Below are 26176 nucleotides of genomic sequence, written 5' to 3' on the forward strand. Positions count from 1 at the left end.
CACTGAGCAACTTTGTGAACAAAATATTTTTGAGAATAGTCCATGAAAGAATCAAAGGTATTTTACCAATGATTATTTCTCCAGAGCAAGCGGGATTCGTTCAGGGATGAAGTATTGCTGAGAATGTATTACTGGTCCAAGAAATTGTCTTAGAGATAGGAAAAAGAGGGAAAACACCTAATCTAGTTATTAAACTTGATATGATGAAAGCGTATGACAGAGTGGAGTGGTTGTATCTAACCAAAGTACTAATAAGGCTAGGTTTTGGGGATAAAATCATTGATATGGTGTATAGACTGATTAGCTATAATTGGTACTCAATTTTAGTGAATGGACAACCCAAAGGTTTCTTTCAATCATTCAGAGGACTTAAGCAAGGAGACCCGTTATCGCCTACTCTATTCATATTGGCTGCAGAAGTGATGTCGAGATCCCTTAATTCTCTCATGCAGAAAAAAGAATTTAAGAGGTTTGGTATGCCTAGAGGGAGCCAAAAGTTAAATCATATGGCTTTCGTAGATGCCATGATAATATTATGCAAAGCAGAGGTGGGAACAATGAACATGATAGGCGAGACTCTAAGGAAGTATGAGGCGATTTCAGGACAGAAAGTGAATAAGGATAAAAGTGCAATATACATGCACCATAGAGTTTCAGGAGGTGACGCAGTGGTGGCAGAAGTGGCTACAGGAATTCTGAGAAAGGATTTCCCTTTTACATATTTAGGATGTCCTATATTTTACAAGAGGTAGCAAAAAATGTATTACCAGCAATTGATTCAAAGGACAGCGGCAAAGATACAAGGATGGAAGGGAAAATTGTTGTCATACGGGGGAAATGTGATACTAATAAAACATTTATTGCAAAGTACTCCGATCTATTGTTTATTAGTGATGAACCCCCTACTAATGTAATGACACAACTTCAAAGAATGATGGCTCAGTTCTTCTGGAGCAGCTGCATTAGAGGAAGAGGTCGACATTGGAGCTGCTGGAATAACTTATGCCTACCGGAGGATGAAGGAGGATTGGGGTTTCGAATGATCCAGGACATCTTTGCAGCACTTTTCTGCAAGTTGTGGTGGAATTTTCGAACAAAGAAGACACCTTGGAGTGACTATATAATGAATAAATATTGCAGGAAAAAACACCCTAATATAGTAATGTGGAAGATGAGAGGGGGAGGATCACAAGTCTGGAAAAAAATGACGCAAGCTAGAGAGCAAGTTGATCATCAGATCTTGTGGCTGCCTAGGCGAGATACCTCATCTGTATGACATGACAACTGGACAGGTTTGGGAGATCTTTACACCATCACAAGGGAAGAGTTCGAATGGGATGACAGATATGAACGATTAGAGGATCTTACCAATAAAGGAGAATGGGACAAGGAAATAGTAAGGGAAATACTACCAGCAGAATTGGTTGAGCATATCTTGAGGAACATTAAACCTCCGCGAGGGAGGACTGACGAAGATAGGGCAAGATGGATGTTGCATACAAGGGGAAGCTTCTCAGTCAAGTCAGCATGGAATTATATTAGGCATAAAGAGGAGCCAAATTGAATATACAAATGGATCTGGACAAAAGGAGTACCATTCAAAATGTCATTTCTAATGTGGAGACTATGGAAATTTAAGGTCCCGGTGGATGATGTGAGGAGATAGGGCATTAAAGGTCCGTCGAGATGTTGGTGTTGTATTACACCGGATCAAGAGACACTAACACATGTGCTCCTAATATCTGATTATACTAACATTACTTGGTCCTATTTTTCTTCTTTTGCAGGTATCAACATAGCAGGACTATCTCTAAGAGAAGTCATTATGCAATGGTGGGGAGCAAAGTGCAGATCAACTAGTAAACCATATTATAGAGCTCTTTCAAGCTTTATAATATGGGAACTATGGAAAATAAGAAATAGGATAAAACATGAAGGGAAAGGAATATCAATACCAAGAATTATTCATAATGTTTCTAGGAACATGTACATGTTGATAAAGGTAAGAAGGCCAAGCATGCAATGTTCAGGAAGATGGGCAGATATATTTCAAGAGCTGGAAGAGTACAGCACACGCGTGAATATTAAGTTGGTCAGATGGAAATGTCCTTCTAAAGGGTGGGTTAAATACAATACCGATGGGGCTTCTAGAGGAAACCCAGGGCTTAGTTCATATGTTTTTTGTCTAAGAGATGATAAAAGGGATATTATACATGCAGAGGGATCAAATATTGATAACGTGACAAGTACAGAGGCAGAAGCGAAGGCAATCCTAGAAGCAAGCAAACACTGTATGCATATGAATCACAACCAAGTCATCATACAAACATACTCTATGCTACTGAACAAAGTCCTAATGGGGGAGTGGGCAGTACCTTGGAATATATATGATACAGTGGAAGAAATAAGGTCGTGTCTACTAGGAAAACAACACAAATTTCAGCACATAATAAGGGAATGAAATCAGTTAGCAAATCATCTTGCAAACAGGGCTACAGAGAAGGGCAGATATATATTCACAGATTTTAAAAGCATGAATACACATGGAAGAAGGATCCTGAACAGTGACAAATTAAATATCCCATATATGCGAGTTTCACTTTGTAGGGGATAACGGGAAAATGGAGACTACTACAGAGTATTGCCCACATTGACACCATCATTTACAAAATGCCAGAATGCAATATGAATGTGAAATTCATCCTAGCCTAGACTATATTAGCCATCTAAAATGGACTCAGCAACAAGGAGTTGGGATCAGGTGAAAGCGATTACACCTGGAAGGAGCATCAATCAATGACATGTGGAGGAGGAATCACTCTATTCTAGCATCACCAAGAAAAATAACGAAATTAGAAATCCAGGGTGGAAAAGCAGAACAAAAGAGTATGGAGGACGAACCGATTAACTTCAATCCTCCTTTTGAACAAGATTCAGTAGGCAAGAGGAAAGCTCTATTAGAGAGCACATCTACATGAGAAGAGAAATCAAAAGGAGGAAATACTGAACAAAGGACAAAGGAAGATGATGTATACTTACTTTTGTGAGCCGAACAACAAACGATACTTGAGAATCAATTCAAAGGCATTGATGACCAAAATCAAGAAGAGGCGAAGGAGACGAATACGCCACGGAGGAAGCATCTTCAGAAGGGTGGGGTTGGTGAGACTAGGGAAAGAGTTTTTCAGGAAACCCTACACTTAAGGAAAGTATAATAGTGCAGGACATTAGGACTATGTCCGAAGTGGGATATTTCCCGGTGTTTTTTGTTATCCCTATACTGTTTTTTTGGACTGGGCAATAGGCCCAAATGATTGTTGTATGTGTTAATTTGTTTCAATAAAAAGCCTATTGATTTTTAAAAAAAACTAAAATAAAATTTGCATGATATTACAAATCAATTAAGTTGATGATTGAAAAGAAAGAAGTTATTTTCTCTGTTTTACTCTTTTTTTTTTAGTCATTTTAAAAAGAATTCTCTTTGTTTTTTTACGAACTCTTTTATTTCAACTTTACATATGTCATGTTTAACTCCACAAGATTAACAAATATTTTAGTAGATTTAATATATTCTTTAAGGAAAATTTACAAAAGTATACTACTTAAAACTTCTATTAACAAAATATCAATATACTTATATTTAATTACAAACTAAGTTTTTAAATTACATACATAACAAAACATTTAATTTTATTTTTTATTTATTCTTCTTACCGAAATTCTCCCTCTCTGACTCTTAGTAGTTCGTGCCATATTATGTGGAGTGTAATTAGGTATTTAATTTTATCATATATTCTCTCTCATTAAACACACCCACATACACACATTTGTTTATGTTTTTTTTATTTCCTTTTTTTATGTTTTGTAGTCATTTATTGGGATTCCTTTTATATAAAGATTTGTGGTACCAATAAAGTTGTTACAGTACTATAATTGAGTTATAGTTCCAAAAAATATTACAAATTCCTATTCACACGATTCATTATTTTTTTATTTTTCTTTTTACGTTTTGTAGTCATTTTTTGTTCATATTGATTTATTCCTTTTATTTAAAGATTTTTGTGGTACCAATAAAATTGGTACAGTTATTGATAACTGAGTTATTTCCTAGAAATATTAAGAATCCTTTTTTCAGCGGTATATTGAGTTAACCCTTCAATTTTAATCAGTCATATCTCTTAAACCTTACATCTTCTTCACTTAATCGTTTTTCATTCGAATTAACCAGAGGCCTTACCATATATTTATGCCTTTTTTTACCATATATAAACTAATTTTTTTACATGGATAGAATGTGGTAATTATGGTAACGGTCCAAACCAAAATATTAACCTTTTATAGTTTTTTACAATATACCGTTATATGTTGGTATATAACTCAAATAGTTGAATTACTTTATACAACTAGTATTATGACAATTGGTTTTAGCATTACCAAATCTTTTTTATATGTGCTATTTGATTTCATGCAATGTTTAGTTTGGTATATATACCTTTACGTTTACCAAGTTTTGTGTAGTTCTTAGTTCAAGTAAACCAATTTTTTTACATTAACAGAGTGTGTTTTTTCTGCTATCATTCAAACCATGATTTTAACCTAAACTAGTTTCTTTCCAATTTATTGTTTTATGTTGGTATATAAAGTAAACATATGATTTCTACACACAACCATTATTACGTGCCTATATGTTTACCAATTGCGTGACTATTTTACCATATATTGGTTCCAGATCAAACCAATATATTAGCACACCTTTATTCATTATTCCTATATTTTTATCAATATTTGGGCATATTTTACAATTGTTAATCAATGTTTTACATTAACATAGTCTATTATTTCTGGTAACCAAGTTTTTCACATTAAGTAGTTTCACTAAAATTATTTCTGTTTTAGGCTGGAATTATATACACCCATATCGTTATGAATCTTCAGTGGTGGTGATGGACCAATCACGAAATACTTGAGTTCCAAATGATAAATGGTCGTGTCCACACCCAATTGTGAAAATATAGTAGTAATCAAGCCTTCGTATTTGGTGTTTGTATCATACATCACTCCTTCAATTTCGTAATCCACATAATTATTTGCAGAAATTTTCAAATTATTAATAAATTTTTTAAAAAATTGCAGAATGAATTTTATACACTCATCAATTTAAACAGTTTGGTAGTTACATTGGTATTCGATGGTATATAAGATAGTTATCGATATACTTTTGTAATTGCCCAAAATGTGCACCAATGTTCTCACCAAATTTTTCACCTCAATCTTCACCATCAATTACACCAAATAATTTTTTACACCAATAAATACAACTCATACATCAATAATTTATTACATATTTTGAAATTATGGTATTATATATTAGACCAATAAATACACAAACTCATACATCATAGTATTATTTTGGTGTCATTTACTAGAAACAAATATACCAACATAAATACTACATCACATACCTAAACCAATTTGTGGTAATTCACACAATCAGTTAAACCATACAATGTATTACACCAATCGACGTACCAATAGTAATCTGACATTTAACCCAAAAATACACCAACACATTTATCAGAGTATTAATTTATCACCAATTTATAGAAACAAATATACCAGATTAAGTATCAGATCACATATGACCAATTTTCAAATTATTATCTACACCAATTCAGATAAATAAAATACACCAAAAAATTAACCAATTTTTTTTAAAGTTATATTTTATATACCAAATAATACAACTAAATACACAAAAATATGTACCTGAAATTTAACTTGAAGTTGGTATGTGTACACCATATCACATACCAAAAGAAACTATTGATAAAATATGTTAACATTCGGCATGCAATATACCAATTAAACCACTTAATTAATGATTTGATATTAACTTGGTGCTTTAATCAATTTAACCTAATTTTTTTAAAAGAAAAACTTATTCGGCTCATCAGATTACAACCAAAATCATATGATGTTGTTGTATTACACCAAAATCGTTCATATAAAACAACGAATAAATACCAAAAAGAATTAAAACGCAGATTATGTGAAAATCCTATTAATATTTCACAAACAATTGCTAAATCTTAATATATATTTAATAATTATACCTTTACCGTTGCACCAGAACATTAACCAAAATCTTAAGAATGTATATTCCACCAATTTCGACAAAACCAAAGGAATTACTACCAAAAAGATTACCTGATGAGTCCCAACGCCCGCTGTGATGAATTAGAATTGAAAATTTATTGGTCTGCATATTTGATCATCCATCTTAATTTGAAACATAAGTTTTAATTTTGTAGGAAACCTTTCTTTATGGGATACGATATATAACAAATTGGAGTAAATCAGGGAAGGTAAAATAATTGGAGAAATTTAAGGAATATGGATAATTGTGGCTGACTTGGTAAACGTTTTTTTTTATTTTTTATTTTAACAAGAATTCCAGTTTTGAAAAAAAAATTGCTATTCAATTGAAATTTTTTTTTGCTATATTCGTGTAATTAAAGTTATTAAGTTGTATACTTAAGTTTTTTGCCCTTTTTTTAATTGGGAACCTTACATAAATTCCACTAGTTTAAGAGTTAATAATTTAGACACACTTTAGTTTGCAATATTACGTATCTTACCAGATTTTAGTGCATCCAAATACATGTATTTTGGGATACATGAGTAAAAATTAGGTGTAATTTGTTCTATATACATTGTATCTAAGTGGATTCACATATATTTGAGATACAAAACAAATCTCGCTCTCATCTCGCTTGCCACTGTATATGTGAATCACACCAGATACATATATCTAATGTGTATCTAGTGTGATTCACATATATTTGGAATATATAACAAATCTCACTCGCTTTCCTCTCCATCTCATTCGCCTCTCTCCCTGTTTTAGTGAATATGGTAGCAAAACTACATATATCTAAGTGTATCTTTCTTAATATATGATAGGAAACTCTTAATTAGTAGTAAAATGTATAATATTTTGAAAATATAAATATTAATAGTACATATGTTGATAAAATATGTCTAATTATGTAGTTTCAATATTTATTATTTTTCCAAAATTTCTTGTCAATTTAAATTAAGATAAACAAATCAAAATGAATAAAGTATGTGAAAACTTTATATAATACAATTGATTTACGATATCGTTGCGTGTAAGGTCAAAAATAGTGGCTTAGGACAATTAAACGAATTCTTAACATGCCAACATTTCCAATGTATTTTACTAAATAAATATGGTTGATTTCTGCTGAATAAACTAAAGTTAAAACACATATCAACCTCGTTCTTCTCGTAGACATTTCTACAAACAGTTGATGTGCATAACAGAGGCATCAACTAAACTGTAGGGAGAGTAAAGATGGCAGCTTGTTCTAGTAAAGGAGGGTGCCCAAGTGACTATGTAGCCCTTTCAGCTGCTCTACTGTCCATGATCTTGTAAGTTCTCTGAAAAAATCTTTTTTTTTTTTTTTTGTTCAATTGGTGTATGCTGGTTGTGGAAATTGTGCAGTCAAATACTTGTGGTTTGTGTTTTCCTTGCTGTTTCTGATTGATAGGTATGCAATCTTGGACAAATTGAAAGACACTATTTTTTTTTTCCTTTGATATTGTGAAAATTCTGCGGAATTCAAAGAAAATTGGACTTTGTTGGGAACGATTTCTTTTGTTTGTCAATATGGGTGATAAAAGATGGAAAAGATCAAACTTTGGAATATGAAGCAAGATTACCCTCCTTTTTGATTAATCAGTTTGATAAAGGGGTGAAGAAGGTTGACATATAAGGCTTTTTTGGGTTCACAAGATTTATTTACTTCTAACTAGGTCAATGAATTAGGGGTTGGAAGATTGTACGCCTCTAGAGCTTGCTTTGCTTTTATTTGTCTTGCTTTCACATGTCTTCTTCCCACTTTAATATGCCAATGTGGAAAGGAAGGGGAAGTCTAACCAGGACGAGCGTAGTGGCGGATCTAGAATTTTCATTAAGGGGGTTTGGAAAATATAAATTTAGTGCTTGAAATTTGAACTTGAAGTTCAAGGCCCTAAATTACCAGGCCAGCCTCTAGTCTTTGTTTGGGGGATTTAAAGTCTATATATGTTCATAAAAAGTAAAAAAATTACCTTATATATACATTGTAATATTTTACCAAAGATGTTCGGGTGAATGCTCTCTCGTTCCCTAAATCTGCCTAAAACTCCAGTAGAACTTGCCAAAGCTGTCAAAGAGAGTTTAGTGTCCTGGGAATGTACAAAGCTAAAAAAATGGAAACCAATCGCAGAAAAAACCAGAATTGAACCCCCGACCGATTCACAACCTTGGGGAAAACTTGAACCTCCTTGACCACCTAGGTTGCTTGGACCCTGGTGCGGGTGTCCGATAGGGGTGCGGATCTAGAGGTCGGATCCTTCATGATCTAATTTTTAAGATTCGGGGATATGGATCCATGTATGGATACGGGTGCGGGGATTCGCCTAAAGTAATTAAATTATCTAAAAATAGAGTTGTAAAACCTAAATTATAAGTTATTATGTGGAGAAGTTGACGAGAATCGTGGAAGGAGATTAAAGGTAATGAGTGACATCGAAATTTCTACATAAAAGGTATTCCATTTTCTTCAATTTCACCTTAGCTTTTGTATTGGTTACAGAAATCATTAAAACTGTCCAGACTTTCCCCATCGATTTTGGTCAAAGTACCCAAAATCGGTTGGCCAAATCGGACACGGATCCCACACCCATGTCGTGTCGACACGGGTGCGGCACCAAAAGTGAAGAGTCCGAGCAACTTAGTTGACCACTATGCTAAGCTTTTCAGTTGTGTTGAGGGGGTTCATGTTAGCATATATACTCATAAAAAACTAATATAATCTTAATATATAGTGTATTTTTCCGACGAAGGGGGTTTGGATGAACCCCCTCCCGCCCCTTTAGATATGCCCCTGGACGTGGATTGGGGAAATCTTAACAGCTGCTGCAGCACAAGATGGGGCTTAGAATTTATCAACTTAGTGTTTTTGGATTTTCCCGATTTAATTCATCGTAACGTCCCCAATTTTTCGTTCATACGTTGTAATACTAGTTTCTGTTCTAGATTGAGATTTTGCTCTTCCCACTTTAAAACAACTAATTGAAAAATGATTGTATTTAATGGTGATATACCAAAAGATAATATACATAGTAATGCAAAATAAGTAAACAACAAATTAACAAAACTATGAGAGAAGAAAGTAGTATGGACAAAAAGTAGAATACAACATTATGAAACGGGGTGCGTGAGGTTAGCTGTGGCTGGTGAAATCATCCCCTCTCCCTCCCCATTGACACCCCGAACATTTTTATCTTAACTTCCCCCCATTTGTAAGGATGGTGTTGCCTTAATTTTCTTCTCTTCTCCCCCTTAATTTATTGTGGAGTAGCATAGGTTCAAAGACTGTCTGCATATCCAGGGAAATGGAGACAATAGAGAGTATGATGTAAGCAAGGGGGTGAGAAAAAAATAATAGGAATCTGCTCCATCTTTTTTTACGCTGTTAAGGGGTGAGAGAAGAGGAGGTGGATAGATTTGGAGTGTCTTACCTGGATTAAGTTCATTCCTTCAATTTCCCCCTTTGTGTTTTAGTGATTTTTTGCATGTCAAGATGTGTGATTGTGTTCTACTGTTAATTTTAAGTTGACATTTAATAAAAAACACGTTTTCCACAATAATGTGACGCTCACAGAATGTTTGTCGCGTTGTCTTTTATTTTATGAAGTAAAGCCACTTTAATTTTTCTTGTGCTGGAGCTTTTGATGATTCGTTTTCTCCGTTATTGTTTAAAGTTTCATTATTTTGTATATCCATTCAATGCTTTAGATTTTTTAAAATGTAAGTTACCTAAGATGTTGGCATTAACCGCTTCAGTTTCCTCTGCAGACTTCTCCTGAAAGCGACATTACCTTACATGATTCACAAGATTCCTAGGTCCAAAGGCAGTAGCTTTTGGCTAGTGGCAATTCAAGTTATTGCAAGCTTAAATCTGTTGTTGTCCATAGTGGTATCTACTTTTCATTTCCTTTATATGGTATTAATGCTTCAGAATCCGATTTAACATTCCAAAACACTAATGGGACTATACTTTAATTTCCATATAATATTCATTAGGGAGGGATGTAGTTAACAAGCGACGGGTTCAACCGAATCCAATAATTTTAATACGGAGTTTAGATGTGTGTGTGTGTGTGTGTGTGTATATATATAAGTAAAGAGTCACCAATTTCAATAATACTACATTTTTAACCCAGAATTTTAAATGCATCGGTGATAAAAACATAAAGATTCAACCCATCAAGTTTAATCCTAGATCCTCCTCTGATATTCATATGGCTTCTGCAGATGGCCCTCAATTTTCTAAAGTTCAGAAAGAGACATTGGTGGAGGTCATGCTATCTTTGGGCAGGTAATTTACTCTTCAATCCATGACCGAATATGATTTGGTTATCAAATTTCTTGCCTTAATCTGGTGCTTGATTGTTTATTTTGCAATACATCTAACCCTCCTTGCTTTCCAGTCTGGATTGAAGGTCCACTCGGATTTGGTTTGCTGTTGAGCTGCCGTATTACACAGATATTCCAACTATATTATATATTTGTGAAGTAAGTTTGACTTTTTAAAGAAATTATTGACAACTGTTATTCTTTGTTTGATGAGATGATTATGTATCAATTGACCTCATCAATATTCAATTGAGTTAAATGGTGCAGCCTCCTCAATCCAACTCTTTTCCCTGGAAGAAAATAAACAAATAGAAATAGCTGCATGTCTCCTGAGGAAAATAGGATAATGGACTATCACAAACGTAATTCCTGCTTCACAGAAATGAAAAGAGGATTGATTACCTGCAGATATTAAAGGTTGCTCAAAAATAGTACACCACCCCTGAGATAAAGTGATATCACATCTTTATGTTGGGATGGCCCTCCTAAAGATATGTGACAACTGAAATAAAAAGAAACAGAACTCATCTACTATGTCTTATCTGTACTTTTTTTTCCTTTGTCTCCTTGTCTCTCTCTCTGGTTTACTTTTTTGTTGTTTGAAAAATTTGCGAAATAGCTTTAAAAGACTATGTCTTAGTGCTATTGTTGATTCATGTTACGTGGAAAAACTCTTTTCTGATAGTCTTATATTTCTTCATTTTGTATGGTGCTTCAGGAGACGTCTGCCACCAATTAGATCCTATATTTTTCTTCTACTGATTCTCTTGCCATGGGTAGCTCTTGCTGCAGGTAAGATTCTTCAAGTTGAACTTTATAAAGAAGTCTTCTTTTAAGTTTCTTTTATTGAAATACTAATATATATATATTTTTAAAGATAATAAAATCATGTGGAAGTATGGCATTTTAGTAGATGAGGAACTTAGGGAGCAGGTGGTGGAGGTTAGGAGTGAATGACAAGGTATTGACGGTCAAACTAGTCATCGGAGGGGTTACTTTGAACATTATTAGTGCTTACGCACCACAAGTGGGCCTGTAGGAGATGATCAGGAAGCACTTCTGGGAGGATTTGGACAAGGTAGTGAGGGGAATACCACATTCCGAAATGCTATTCATTGGCAGAGATTTCAATGGTCACATCTGGTCAATCACTAGTGGTTTTGACAGCGTGGATGGAGGTTTTGGTTTTGGGCTTAGGAATGGAGGAGTGTCGCTTCTGGATTTTGCTAAAGTTTATGAGTTGGTGATAACAAATTCATGCTTTCCAATAAAGGAGGACCACTTGGTTACCTTTGGTAGTGCGGTGGCCAGAACTCAGATTGATTACTTACTCCATCGAAAGGGTGATAGGTGCAAATAACATGTGGGATAAGATAGCTAGTTGCGTTAGAAAAGCAATCAGAAAGGTGTTAGGGTTTTTGAGGGACTATTTGTGGCCATCAAGGGGATTGGTGGTGAAATGGAGACGTACAAGGTAAAATGGAAGCAAAAAATGCTGCTATGCTAAGTTAGTGTTGAGAAAAGATGTGGTGGAGAGGCGGACAAACACGATAAGGTATAAGGTGATGAGAAAGAACACGAAGTAGCAGTCATGACGGCAAAAACGACAGATTTCAAACGCTTGTATGTTGATCTAGGGGACAAAGAAGAGGATAAGAAGTTGTACATGCTCTCCAAGGCGAGAAAGAGAAAGCCTGGGGACTTGGATCAAGTGAAGTGTATCAAAGACGAGGACAGTAAAGTACTAGTGGAAGAGGCACACATTAGACAAAGATGGCAAGCATTTTCATAAACTCTTGAACCAAGAAAGGGTCACAGACATCTTGTTAGGTGTTTAAGAGAACTCGGAGAGAGCGGGAGTTTTATTACCGTAGGTATTTTAAGGTTGAGGAGGTTAACAGTGCTATGCGTAAGATGAGTCAGGGTAGAGTGACTGGACCAGATGAAATTCCAGTAGAGTTCCGAAAGAGCACAGACATGGTGGGTTTGGAGTGATTGACTAGGTTGTTTAATGTCATTTTTAAGACGTCTAAAATGCCCGACAAATGGAGGTGGAGTACAATGATTCCGTTGTACATGAACAAGGGTAATATCCAGAACTTCAACAATTATAGGGGTATTAAGTTGCTGAGTCACACCTTGAAAGTTTGGGAGAGGGTGTAGGTAAGGGTAAGGAACTCCATTTTTGAGAACCAGTTTGGATTCATGTCAGGGCGTTCAACTATTGAAACCATTCATCTTGTGAGACGATGAATGGAGAAATATAGGGAGAGGAAAAGGGATTTGCATAAGTTGTTCATTGACCTTGAAATGGCCTGTTACAATCCCGAGAGAAGTCCTTTAGTGATGTTTAGAGTATAAAGGTATTCTAATGGCTTACATTTGAGCAATAAAGGACATGTATGATGGAGCCGAGAGTCTTGTTAGAACAATGGTAGGAGTGGCAAACTAACGGGTCTAGTCGATCATGAGTCGATCGAAAATGAGTAAAACAAAAATGGATAAAATAATCGACTTGACTCATATTTTAAATGGGTGAAAACGAGTTACCCAATGGATAATGTGTAAGTATGGATGCCCATATTATAATAGGGATCATGTTAAAAGCTTCAAAAGATTCTTCACCCCCCACCCCCACCCCATTCCACAAAATATTAAAACTTTTAAAATTTATTTCTTTAAAAATAAATTTCTTTATCACCCCCACCCCTATCCCGTCCCCAACCTAATGCCTTCCCACCTCCACCCCCACCCCCACCCCTACCCCTACCCCCACCCCCAATGCCTAAAAAGTTAAATTTGTTTTTTTAAAAAAATTAATTTACTTTTTACTATCGCTACCCCTACCCTCCCCACCATCACCACTACCCCTCCCCCCCTTCCATTTCCAAAAAAATAATTTATTTTTTAGAAAATTTTAGATTTTTTTCCTTATCCCCCCTACCCCGACCACCTACACTTCAAAAAAAATATTAATAATGTCACTCTTTTTTATGAATGAGCCTTTTTTACCCATTTTACCCATTTAACTACCCACTTTTAAATGGGTAATATGAGTTTGACTCATTTTTTACCCATTTTATCCATTTAACTACCCGCTTTTAAATGGGTAATATGAGTTTGACTAATTTTTTACCCATTTTAAATTAGTTGTGTACCCAACCTATTTAAGATGGGTAATTTGAATGGGTACCATATAAATTACCCATTCTGCCACCCCTAAACAATGGGATGAGACTCAGAGCACTTCCCAGTCAAGATGGGGTTGCACCAAGGATCTGCGTTGAGCCTGTTTCTATTTGCCTTGGTGATGGATAAGTTGATGCGGCATATTCAGGGTGAGGTGCCTTGGTGTTTGTTATTTGTAGATGACATTATTTTGATTGAGGAGACTCGCGGCGGAGTTAACGATAGGTTGGAGGTGTTGAGACAAATTCTATAGTCTAAATGGTTCAAGTTGAGTAGGACCAAGTCAGAGTATTTGGAGTGTGAATTATGTGATGTGACGTAGGAGCCAGACGTGGAAGTGAGACTTGATACTCAAGTTATCCCTAAGAGAGATAGATGCAAGTATCTAGGGTCTTTGCTCCAAGGAAATGGGGATCTCAATGATGATGTCACACCATATTGGTGCGGCATGGATGGAGTGGAGGCTTGCATCCGGTGTCTTATGTGATAAGAAGGTATCACTAAAACTTAAACGTAAGTTTTATAGAGTGGTGGTTAGACCAACTTTGTTGCATGGGGCGGAGTGTTGACCAGTCAAGAACTCTGCAAGTGGCGGAAATGAGGATGTTGAGATGGATGTGCGGGCATATAGGAGCGATAGGATTAGGAATGAGGATATTCGAGACGAAGTGGGAGTGGCCTCCATGGTGGACAAGATGAGGGAAGGGAGACTGAGATGTTTTGAACACGTGAAGAGGAGAGGTGCGGATGCCACAATAAGGAGGTGTGAGAGGTTGGATATAGGGGTTGAGGAGAGGCAAAGGTAGTTAAGAAGTATTGGGGATAGGTGATTAGGCAGGATATGACACATCTTTAGTGTATCGAGGACATGACCTTAGATAGGAAGGTATGAATGTCGCGAATAAGGGTAGAAGATTTGTAGGTAGTTTTCTCAAAAGATTTGTAGGTAGTTGAGAGTTGTCTTATTACTAACCTATTCATGTCTTTGGATGGGTGGGAGTATAGAGCTCCATGCGGGTCGTAGTATTAGCATAAGCATGTAGTCTTTAGCTTTTAGTATCTGATTTCATCTGTGGTTTACTGTGTTTAGGTGACCGCACCTTGCTGCTGGTGTTACGATTCCTTGCATATCTGCTAAGCACTGCTTTGTTATTAGCTAATACTGCTTTGATTTGTTGGAACCGAGAGTGGGCCTGCGTACACTCTACCCTTGGTTGTTACTGTTTACGTAGTAGTTGCTTTCAATGGGTACATTCTTCTTGTTGTGGAAATATGACTTGTCTTTTGCCTACACTTTTGCAGTTGTACTACTTTATGCATTTTAATTTTGTGTTTTAGTATTTGGTTAGTTTATCTTTCAGTTGAGTCGTGCCAAAACTTTGTGCAAGTGTATGAACAAATATTTTTTACTTTTATTACCAAGTGAGAACTTGTTGATTTTAGCACAGTCAAATTGATGTTGATAATCGGCATTTAAAATTGCTGGAAAATTGCAAAAAGTTTGATTTTCAACAGTTATTTGATTAGTGTATTCTGCTCTTTTCATATTGTCTCTTTAGCACGTGAATTTTCTGTGTTACTTTTTTCATTTGTAGTAACATCCCTGCTATTAATATTATAAGCTTTATTTGCTAAAGTTGTTTATGTAAGAAAGGATTTTTTATATTAATACAGAGTTTGTCTGATGTAGTTATTCAAATAAAAAAACCTCTAAATGACCGGTGCCACATGGGGACTCTGTGGATCATCCTTGTTATGGGACTTCATGCATTATATGTTGTAGCTTTGATTGCTTTTGCTGGGGCTGTGCATCATGTGGAATTCAGATTTCATGAACTCAAAGACCTTTGGAGAGGAATTCTTGTCTCTTCAGCTTCCATTGGTTTGTTTCTATCCATTTTCTTTGATTGGCTTCTTTTCTGGCATGCTTCTTTGTCTTCCTGCGTGTGCCCTGGTAGGAGAATGACATATTGAGGAATGAAGTCAGAAAGACGTAATTAGTCTTGATTAACCACTTTCCCAATATTGTCCAAGCATCTAAAGATATTCTTATCCTTCTCAAAAAAGATATTCTTACACATACCGGAAGCACCAGCTGCTATGTGAAATATTCTGTCAAGGAAAATTCAATGAGGAAAGTAACTATCTTCGGTGTAATGTTAATTAATGTGGCTGACTTTTTCAGATCTAATAGTTGAATTTGACCATCATGACTGAGACACCAATTTAAAATACTTCTCATGCATTCCCCTCAAGTTGGATAATAAAAAACATGCATATTCAATTGCTTACAGATAAAATTCTATCTAAAATCTCAGAAATAAATTGTTATTAATTGCAGCTTGATATACAGGGTTCAGATAATCACAGACCACAAAGGCTTCTAGTATAGGATCTGTCTATAGAGTATAAACGGTGAGATATCTTATACCCCATTTAATACAAAGGCAAGTTCAGGAACCACTCGGTTAAACACACTACATTATGTAGTTGTGAATGCAAATCAAAGTTTTTGATGGAAATTCTTGGTGATGTAAATTGCGTTATAGCCCTGTAAACAAGACTCTTGGCTTGGTTCTGGAAAGCAGATTATTTATTGCTTTAGCAAGACTTCGTTTCCTCCGAGAGAAAATTATTACTCCCTTCACTGTCATTTAGCTTCCTGGGAATCAAAATAGTGTGATATTTGACCAAGTCTTTTTTGATATATTTTTCATTTTTATAGTGGTGTAATTTGGAATATCTGAATTTTAATCTTAAGAAATGAAAATTCTTTATCCAATTATCAATGAAAATTGATCAAATTGACCATAAGCAAAACTGTCACCAAATTGTACGGGGAACTGGGATGAATGTAGAAGTTTTTTTCCCTATGACTTGAGATCTTGCTCACATACATGTACATGCTCTTCGTTCTATGTGACCAGTTGCTTTTAACACACCCAAACGTCATGGCAAAACTTTTAAACTGTGTGTACCAGACATAGTTGAGGAAAGGTTTGGTGTGTGAAAGTTTCTTTTGTGAAGTTAGGGTGTGAAAGGGATCCTGTGACATGTTTGGGGGGGAAGTATGTATTAAGCCTATCTTCAATCACAGGAAAGAATATCCTTTTTACGATCAAGTGTCATTAGCAGGATTAACTTCTAGAATCTCTGACATTTATGATAGTCGTCCAGACTACTAAAAATATTGATGTGCGCCTAGCGTTACTGTTGTAGCTAGCGCAAGTGTATACTCAATGAATAACAAAGGCATACATATTGTGTAACTAGTGTAAAATAATTGTATAGTCAGTGTATACTGTATACACAATAGCACAGATTATATCGTGATTAAACTGGCTAAATTTTGTAAAAAGTAAATATCAAGGTTATTTTTTAAATGGGCCACTTTGGACTGTTGTGTAGTGTAAATAGTCCTATATTATACTCCCTTTGTTTCAGTTTATGTTGCAACATTTTCTTTTTAGTCTAATCCAAAAAGAATGGAAGCTTTCTAAATTTGGAAACAATTTAACTTTAACTTCTCATTTTACTTTCAACATTTTATAGCCACACAAATGCTATGTCATGTTTAAGACAACTAGTTTGACGAGTCCTTTTCTTTCTTATTGAAGGAATTGAACGAACGTAGCTTTTGATAAGACATATGTCACGACCCAAAAATGAACGTGATGACACTCGTCTTATCCCACCAAGACAAGTCAGCCTAAAACTCAGATATTACAAGAAAAATGCGGAAATTTATAATCAACTTAAAAAAAACCCCAAAACCTGGTTGTCATGTGTACAAGCCTCTAAAGTATTACAATTGAATCAAAAGAAAAATACAAGTCTCATATGACATTGTTTCTAGAATAGAACAAGATCATAAATAGGAGTAAGAAGTTCTGCTGCGATGACAAACAACTTCCTCACAAATCTCCAAGAAGCCTCGAAAAATAAGAGAATGGAAAGTATCACAAAAATCCAGGCTCGTAACCTACAAAAATTGGAGAAGCAAGGGGTGAGTACCAAACCACACGGTACTCAGCAAGTAAACTTCTAAACACAAGTTAAGGGAATAGAATACGGGTACTCCTTACACCCCATCCGAACCTCCACAACTACAACCTACATAAAACCAGCCCAACCTAACAGGTCACAGTTTACATAGCACACAACTCAACAACAACACTCTAACAATTAGATATCCTCAACAACAAACTCAATATTCACCAATCACAAGTTCCACATAAAGGCACTCACAAGATCAAGTTCACCAATGATAAAGATGTGCAATGCAATGAAATGAAATGTCAAGTATAATGATGCATGTGTAACCTAATGATACGCACCCGCTGTCTCACAGTCCGGGATCCATGGGGACATATCTATCCATGCATCTATTGCGGCATGCGACACGACCCTTGATAATAGTATCCGTCGTGGCGCGCGACATGCCCCTCGATATATAGTATCGATCGCGGCGCGCGACACGTTCCTCGATATATAGTATCCGTCGTGGCACATGACATGTCCCTCGAAATGGTACATCCTCTTTAATTTCTTATTCTTTCTCAATTCACCTAACACTTGTCACAACCATGTCTCAAAACAATGCAAATGACATGTTCACACAAATAATGAGAAGATGACCATTTTCATAACATTGCACAATTCACAACAACACAATCGTGATATAACATCAACAATGAATCAACAAGCCTTTCAAAATCATTCTCAACACATCACACACCAATAATTAATCACATGACCTTTTATTACCCATTTTTCATCATTAGAATTATTTAATATGGACAAGTCAACCATGACCAAGTCCCATTACTCCCCAACACATATCACAAGGAAGTAAACGATTCTACACACTTAACAAGGGTTTAGAAATTCATTTGCCTCAATCAATCAAGAATTCACTCTGAGACTTGAGTCTTTCCCTTTCGTTGAACTTCCAACTCAAAGCAATCTATTCACATTAATGATCACAATAAGATTTCAAAACTAACAACATCCATATCACTATGTGTCTAACATAGACCAAAAATCATAGAGCACGAATCTATAGTCAAGTTCTTAACTTTTGATGCCCATTGACATGCCAACTCTTTCAACTTTTTCTCCAATTTTCAAGCCTAGGATTGAGTTCCAATTCCTTCAAATACCATAAATCTAATGGTATTCATATAATATAATACACATAATATTTAATTATTTATCTCAATATATCAAAACTTGAACTATAATGTGATAATATAAAAAAAACAATCTGAATCCAGTCAAATTATACTAAAACGGTACTTAATCTTCAAATAAGGACCATGCAGTACCTTATTTCACCATTACCGTTTCTTCTCCATAACCAACTCATGATTACTCCCTTGTTTCTCATCATTACCTAATTAATTGCCTACTAATTTTGTCCCCCCACTTTAGAAAATTTTGCATCCTTAGTAGTTAATGGAATACAAATTGAAACTCAGCAATTCTACCTTCTCTTACCCCGCCATCAATCGATATAATATATTTATATATAATCTCCTAACAATTAATGCATGTACCAAGAGATTAGAGTTAAGTTTAGCATATTACCTGAAGCACTTACGATTCATTTTCGTACTTGGGTGTCTGTAGTAGGGTTTTGCTCTTTTGTGATGTAATTAATAAATAATATCAACTTTATTTAACTCTAATTTATTCTTACATGTGCAAGGTGGTAAAAGTATTAAATAAATTATGGACTAGGCCCATTAACCACCTATTAAAAGTAGTTATTTAAAATTTGCTCACTTATTAATTTACTCTAGCTAAATGGATAGTTCAAAATTCTCAAGCCAACTTCACCGACTAATCAGGAATGGCTCGGGGCAACTATTGGGAGGGATAAAACGGTAATTTCCAAGAATGACCTTTTCGGGTCATGACATTATCCACCACTAAAAACCATGTTCGTCCTCGAACATAAAGAAGAAGAAAGAAGGAAAACCGACATTACCAAAAGTCTGAGGTATTATTTCTAGAGTCAATGTTTATCTTTCCAAGTGAGCACATCCTTAAGACCATTCCATCAAGAGCAACTATTAAGAACTGAACTTTGAATCAAACTTTGGAAGATCTATAAATCAAGAGTGATTATCAAGTCACAAACTAACTCATGAACTCAATCTAAACTCAACCCCATTGGACCTTAACACAACCATCATGATGAATCTTTCCTTACATAACCAAGATAACCTTCTGAATCAATACTGACTACAACCAGAAGTGAGCTTGAATCAATCACCGGACACTCATAATGCACAAACCATCACAGATCTTATCAAGATTTCCTTTTCACAACACAATCTTTTCACGAGCTTAAGTTATAAAAATATGACCTTTAGACATCCTGTACTCATCAAGGGAGAATTCAACTTATCTCACCCAAAGAAGAACAAGATCAAGTAACCACCCAACAAGCGGTACACCTAAGTATACAAAACCTCTAACAATACTTATCGCAACTGCTAGATCAGTAGCTATGATTGTAGACGATCCTTAAGAACAACAAAACTAGACCCACTGATCCCCACATTCAACCACACATAGCTGGAACACGATCTCAACGACTAGATGAATACTAAAACTGTCGGACAATTGTAAATACCCATGGTAGCTCTTCTATAAATTCTCATAAGTAAGGTGGTACATATAGAACCACTGGAATACTTCAATTTCTCCAAGACAACACCAAATATGTCATATCTAAAATAATTAAGTCTGCCCATGCATCCTATCCTACCAAGATCGGTACACCCGATCCACCACTAGGGATTCACCCATAGATGTGGAAACACGAGTAGCATAAGCAATGAATCATATTCCAAATAATATCCAGTACGAAGAAGGTGGTCACATAAGAATATACGAAAGCAAGGTCGAATAACACAAGATACTCCTTCCATAGTGCCCATATAAATAAAATTCCATTCATCTGACTCCATCTCTCGATTTTTAGCCGCCCACAATCATCCAGTCTGATCCCCATTACAATATTACAAATACTCGATTCATCAAACCCCACATACTTCTCACAATACTCCATTGAAGCTAACACTCTTAATACCAACAAACATCATAACTACACCAACCATTTACCTTACTCTCAAACTGCCACTAGTATCAAAGTTTTCTTATCAAATACATGTTCAAACTATGGCTACTTCTCTTTCTATTTAAGCATTTCATGACAAATACGAGTCCCCCCCAAGGAGGATAGCACTAATTTCAAATTTGATAGTACCTTTCCATCAAGATAAAACTATTAAATCACACCCAAAGTCAACTCCACACAACTTCCACATACCATGCTTTAACTACCATTTCAAACCATCACATACCTCATGCCAACACTCAGAGAAATCTTTGGTCACCCCAATTATTCTATATCCTATGAGCACATAATCTCTATTTACCATCACATATCTATGTAACACATCACAACAGATGTGTAGTTCCATCAACAAAGTATTTTCAACCCCCTCAAAACCTCAGTAACCATGTAGAACTGTAGGTCAATAATGTTGCATATCCATAAGTTATCTATCATAATTTGAACAATCTAGCTCGACATAACCCTATAGAATCTTCCACAAATCATTGTTCGTCACCCAAACTAAGACTCCATCTTTATAAAAGTCGATGATAAACCCCTAGTAAGTCTGTGCCGAACCAGTTTACATCTCATAGTCATATCTGAACTCATAGCAAAAATTCATACAACAAACTTCAAACCTTGGGTCTATGAGGTCTTCTTCCTCATCTTTCTTAAATTCTTCCCATGACACAAATTTCAAATACCTTGAACTCTTCAATACACCATACTCTCTTGTCTTTCGCGGACTCGCTTACCGATCTTCTTATCTTTTAACCAACAATCCAAGAAATTTTACCTTATACTCTAAACCAACATTTTTGAGTTAATCATAAATTTCCGCATTTTTCTTGTAATATCTGAGTTTTAGGCTGACTTGTCTTGGTGGGATAAGACGAGTGCCATCACGTTCATTTTTAGGTCGTGACAACATAGTCCTTTCAACTTCGTGCCTATTCAAACGTTGCTAGATAAAATGCAATGCAGGGACTAACAATTTTGCTCTTGCTTATTCAAAGTACAAATCTAGAATAGAGTAAAGCATTCTTCACTAGGATGCATAGATATTGCTTTCAACTTTCGGTGAATACCCAACTTTCTCAACTTGTTTCTGTGTAGTTGAAAATGCAATCATAAGAAACCTGTTGAAAATTACTTTAAGTTACTGCAATAATTTTCCTTTTAGCCTAATAACTAAGTTGTTTTTTCTTTTTAGCCTAATAATTAAGTTGCTTATGTTTAGGATGGTTTGAATTTTAAATTTTTATTAGGTTGTTTTAGTTTGTTGAGATATTTTAGGTTTTCGAATTTTGAATTATGCAATTTTTTTGTTGTAAGTTGGCTATTTAAAGTCCTCCTATGCTTATGAAAAATAAAAAAATTGAGAGACATTTTCAATCCTTTTTTGCTGCCCATCTTTTCAAAAAACAACAATAGTGGCATCAAAAGCATCATTGATCTTACGGGATCTATGAGTTCTTCTAAAGAACTATTTTTAACCCGTCAAAGCTACTTCCAACCTATGCTTATTTTCAACCAATACCTATTTTAACCTATTTTCAACCATGGCAAGCAACAGTCTCTCTTTCAATGGGCCTCAAATTTCACCGACAAAAACTATCAAATTTGGTCATTGAGAATAAAACCATATTTTAAAACTTATGTTTTATGGGATGTTGTGATGGAAGAAAAATCCTTGCAAACAACTCCTTGCAAATTCTATCATTGTCAAGATGAAAGCACTTTCAAAAGAGATTTCAAACAAGACAAGATTATTGAGGGTGTTTTTTAAGCACAAACCGAAAGAAGAAAAAGAATAAGAAGAGAAAAATTAATATAAAAAATTGTGCAAGTTCAAAATCATCAAAAGAATTCAGCACCAACTTTCAAAATAGAAATTGAGGAGAGTAACTTTTTAAAATTGTAGTAACTAAAGTAAAGGATGAGTGTTGAAAATTTCTTTAAGTTACTACAGTAATCTTCTTGTTAGCCTAATAATTAAGTTGCTTAGGTTTAGGATAATTTGAATTTTAGATTTTTATTAGGTTGTTTTAGTTTGTTGAGATATTTTAGGTTTTGAATTATGCAGATCTTTTGTTATAAGTTGTCTATATAAAGCCCTCCTATGCTTAAGAAAAATAAAAAATTGAGAGACATTTTCAACCCTTTTTTGTTGCCCGTCTTTTAAAAAAAAACCTCCGGTCAGTTTCTTCACAGTTCCCTCATTGCTAACCGCTGTAGTAGGGTAAATGGGCTTACCATACTTGATAGTAAGGTCCATAAGAAGATGCAAAGAAAGACCATGATACTCTGGATGATATCAAGTTGGCTGCAAAGACTACTCAACGTTCTACCCTTGTGCACACCCGATCCTATCTATAAAAAAATATTAAGGTTCGCCTTCATCCTGAAGTGAACACCCCAAAAGTGCCCGAGATAGCACAACTTCTGGAGCATGGTACTTCTGATTTTTGAAGCACTTGTATAAAATCTGGAGATAATTTGTTGCAATCCTCCAACCTCTTAGATCATGGTACTGTATGTTGCTACTTATATCCTATGTTGCTCAAACTCTCGAAAATGTTGCCATACTCTTGTTAGATCCTCCAAAAAATGCACTACTTTTGGAAGACCTGGCACTCATTCATCGGCATTTTGAAGAGTCCGAGCAACATAGCTTATATTATAGTATTGCTGAGGAACAGAGATATCCGGTGGTGTTGGTCCTCCCAGCCCTTCCACCGTGTGATGGTGCAAGTTAGTAAATTTCATGGGGTGAAAGGACTCTGATTGGCCTCATGTATCCTCTTTTATCATGATAGATACAATCACCTGGATCTAAGTAAGAAAAAAATAGAAAATAATATTCAGATATTAACGCTATGAAGTTGTGGTTTTCTTTTTAAATGTATGAAGGCATATAAATCTCTGTTATATTACAAGTTGGTTTTTATCTTTGATATTCATTGGTTTGTTACATCATACTTTATTCAAATACATATGTTATGGCTTTCATCTATGTCTGTTTCAACATTCACTGTTAGTTACTTGTAGTTCAAAACTAAATTGAAAATGATATTTCTTCTTAGACATTTCCCAAGAATATTTTGTGTTGATACAACTGGCTGTTTTCTCTCTATCAAGGAATATGGGTGGCTGCTTATGTTATGAATGAGGTTCGAGAGGATATATCATGGCTAGAAATTGCCTCTAGATTTTTGCTATTGGTTATGGTACAATTTCCTGATCTTGTGCTACTTTGTTGATATGTGAGTATCAGAATATTTTTGTTGACTGCTTACAGTTTCTCTTTTTATTCAACAGACAAGTGCCCTTGTACTGGCATTCTTCTCTTTCTCAATTTCTCAACCTCTTGTCTCACTTATGAGCTTGAGGAAGAAGAATCAGAAAGAATACAAGACAATGAGTCAGGCATTAGGTATACCTGATAGTGGGATCCTATTACAGAGGGAATCGACAAGCATTTTAGATCCCAATGAACCTTTGGAAAAGCTCCTGCTGAACCGAAGGTTCCGTCAGTCCTTCATGGAATTTGCAGACAGGTTTTATTCTTTCTCCTTTTGCGAAAATTTATCATTGTATCTTCATGCTGTGTGCGTGGATCAGTGGCAGCTTATCATATTGAAGAGAGAAGATGGTCCTGTCTTTTCTCCTTGATTTTAACATAATTGAATATTAAAGGAAATAAAATGTATGTGACATTCTTTGAAACAAAGAAATCACAGACAAAACCAGACCATCTTTTCTAGAGATAAACTCTGACAGATAGGTAATCAACCCTGTGACTTCTGAAACTGAATGCACAGTAATGGAATGACCTTTTTTTCTTTTACGTTGTTCACATTGTAGTTGTCTGGCTGGAGAGAGTGTGCATTTCTACGATGAAGTGCAACATTTTGATAAAATTCCTATTCAGGATTCAGTTAGGAGAATTTACATGGCACGCCACATAATAGAGAAGTATATAGCTGCAGGTAAGGTCAATTCTTATATGAAGCAAATTTTGATGGTCATATTAAATCTTCCCTTCAATGATTCTTTAAACCAAGTTTTATTGGTAACTTGATGGATTATACACTTTGATTTTTCTACTTTATCCTCCGGTTCTACCTCTGGAAAGTATGCTCGTGCTTAAATTTTGATGCTTCTCTGACCTGCATTTGCTCATTAAACACCTGTAGGAGCACCAATGGAGGTGAACATTTCTCACCGAATCCGGCAGGAAATTTTGAGTACCAATGATCTCTCCCACACTGATCTCTTCAAAAATGCTCTAGGTGAACTGATGCAGCTTATGAAACTGGTTGGTCTTTTACGTTCTAAACCATTACTTGCTTGATCACAATGGTATTTTGCATTGCTTAATTATCCTCTTTCTATCCTTCATTCCCTGTCTCACTCTCATCATCTCTTGTACTATTGTTGAATCGTTCTTCTTGTGGATATACAAAGAACTTAGCAAGAGATTACTGGTCGTCAATGTACTTCATGAAGCTGGAAGAGGATATCCGCATGAGAGCAGTTGATCCGGAGATGGAACATGCTAGTGGTTGGAATTTTTCCCCAAAATTGAGTTCTGTCCATTGCAGTGATGACCCTTTCCAGCATGAACATAGCCCCAGAAATTCTGGATGTCATAATCATGATTCAGAATTGCGATGACAAAACATGTGAGTGGGATCATGACTTTCCAACGTGATGGAGTTGCATATATTTGGCCGTGAACAGGAAAGAAGGGAACCTAAACGAGACATGATATTCATCTTCACATGATGGGCTCCAGCTACCTGATTCTCCTGTTCATAAACGATACGAGCCTTCAAGACCAAGTTTTGCTGTGTGATGTTGCTGCTCATGCTTTTCAGACCTGAAGGAGCAATGCCAAGATCATGGCATGTGAAAGAACAGGGCAGACTGAAAGTGGGCTTCTAGTTTTCAAATTTGTGGGTGGCAATTTATGCTGGCAGGTAGATTCAACAAATGTATAAAGACATATAGTTGTGGTACTTAGCATACTTTTGTATCTAAGTGGAACTTCCATGCCCCAAGGTGCATCTTACTAGACTTGTTATATAAATCAACTTTAATATCCATTGTTGTCTGAAGTTGTGAAAGTTACAAGTGGGGTCCATGATGAAATTCTGTTTGTTGGATAATTATATTGTACAAATAAAGTAAAGATAATTCTTGTGTTTATATATACTAAGAATAATAATAATAATCTCTAGGCACATGTGTTATGTGGAGTGAAAAGTTAGCATGCTAATTTTTCAAAGGGAAAAGAGTTAAATATACCCTCTAAATTACTTTAAATGGGTCAATAGTACCTTATGTTATGTTTTTTGGCT

General features: G+C 35.4%; 1 protein-coding gene across 1 annotated transcript; it reads left to right on the top strand.

Annotated features, from left to right (window-relative positions):
• The first annotated feature begins 7239 nt into the window (after window positions 1–7239).
• On the top strand, window positions 7240–25644 carry LOC125866740 (regulator of G-protein signaling 1). Its single transcript, XM_049547083.1, has 11 exons — window positions 7240–7455; window positions 9929–10049; window positions 10388–10451; window positions 10564–10648; window positions 11208–11281; window positions 15369–15560; window positions 23952–24040; window positions 24132–24370; window positions 24678–24802; window positions 25010–25131; window positions 25281–25644. The coding sequence occupies exons 1-11, from the start codon at window positions 7379–7381 to the stop codon at window positions 25488–25490; spliced, it is 1398 nt and encodes a 465-aa protein (XP_049403040.1). The 5' UTR covers window positions 7240–7378; the 3' UTR covers window positions 25491–25644.
• The last annotated feature ends 532 nt before the right edge of the window (window positions 25645–26176 follow it).

This window comes from Solanum stenotomum, chromosome 6, assembly GCF_019186545.1.
Source record: "Solanum stenotomum isolate F172 chromosome 6, ASM1918654v1, whole genome shotgun sequence".
NCBI lineage: Eukaryota > Viridiplantae > Streptophyta > Magnoliopsida > Solanales > Solanaceae > Solanum > Solanum stenotomum.

Excerpts from the sequence above, each read along its gene's own strand:
- LOC125866740 (XM_049547083.1), top strand. The coding sequence starts at position 7,379 with ATGGCAGCTTGTTCTAGTAAAGGAGGGTGCCCAAGTGACTATGTAGCC. Across the intron at positions 10,649-11,207 it reads CTATATTATATATTTGTGAA|GAGACGTCTGCCACCAATTA; the intron begins GTAAGTTTGACT and ends ATGGTGCTTCAG. Across the intron at positions 24,371-24,677 it reads TTCATGGAATTTGCAGACAG|TTGTCTGGCTGGAGAGAGTG; the intron begins GTTTTATTCTTT and ends TTCACATTGTAG.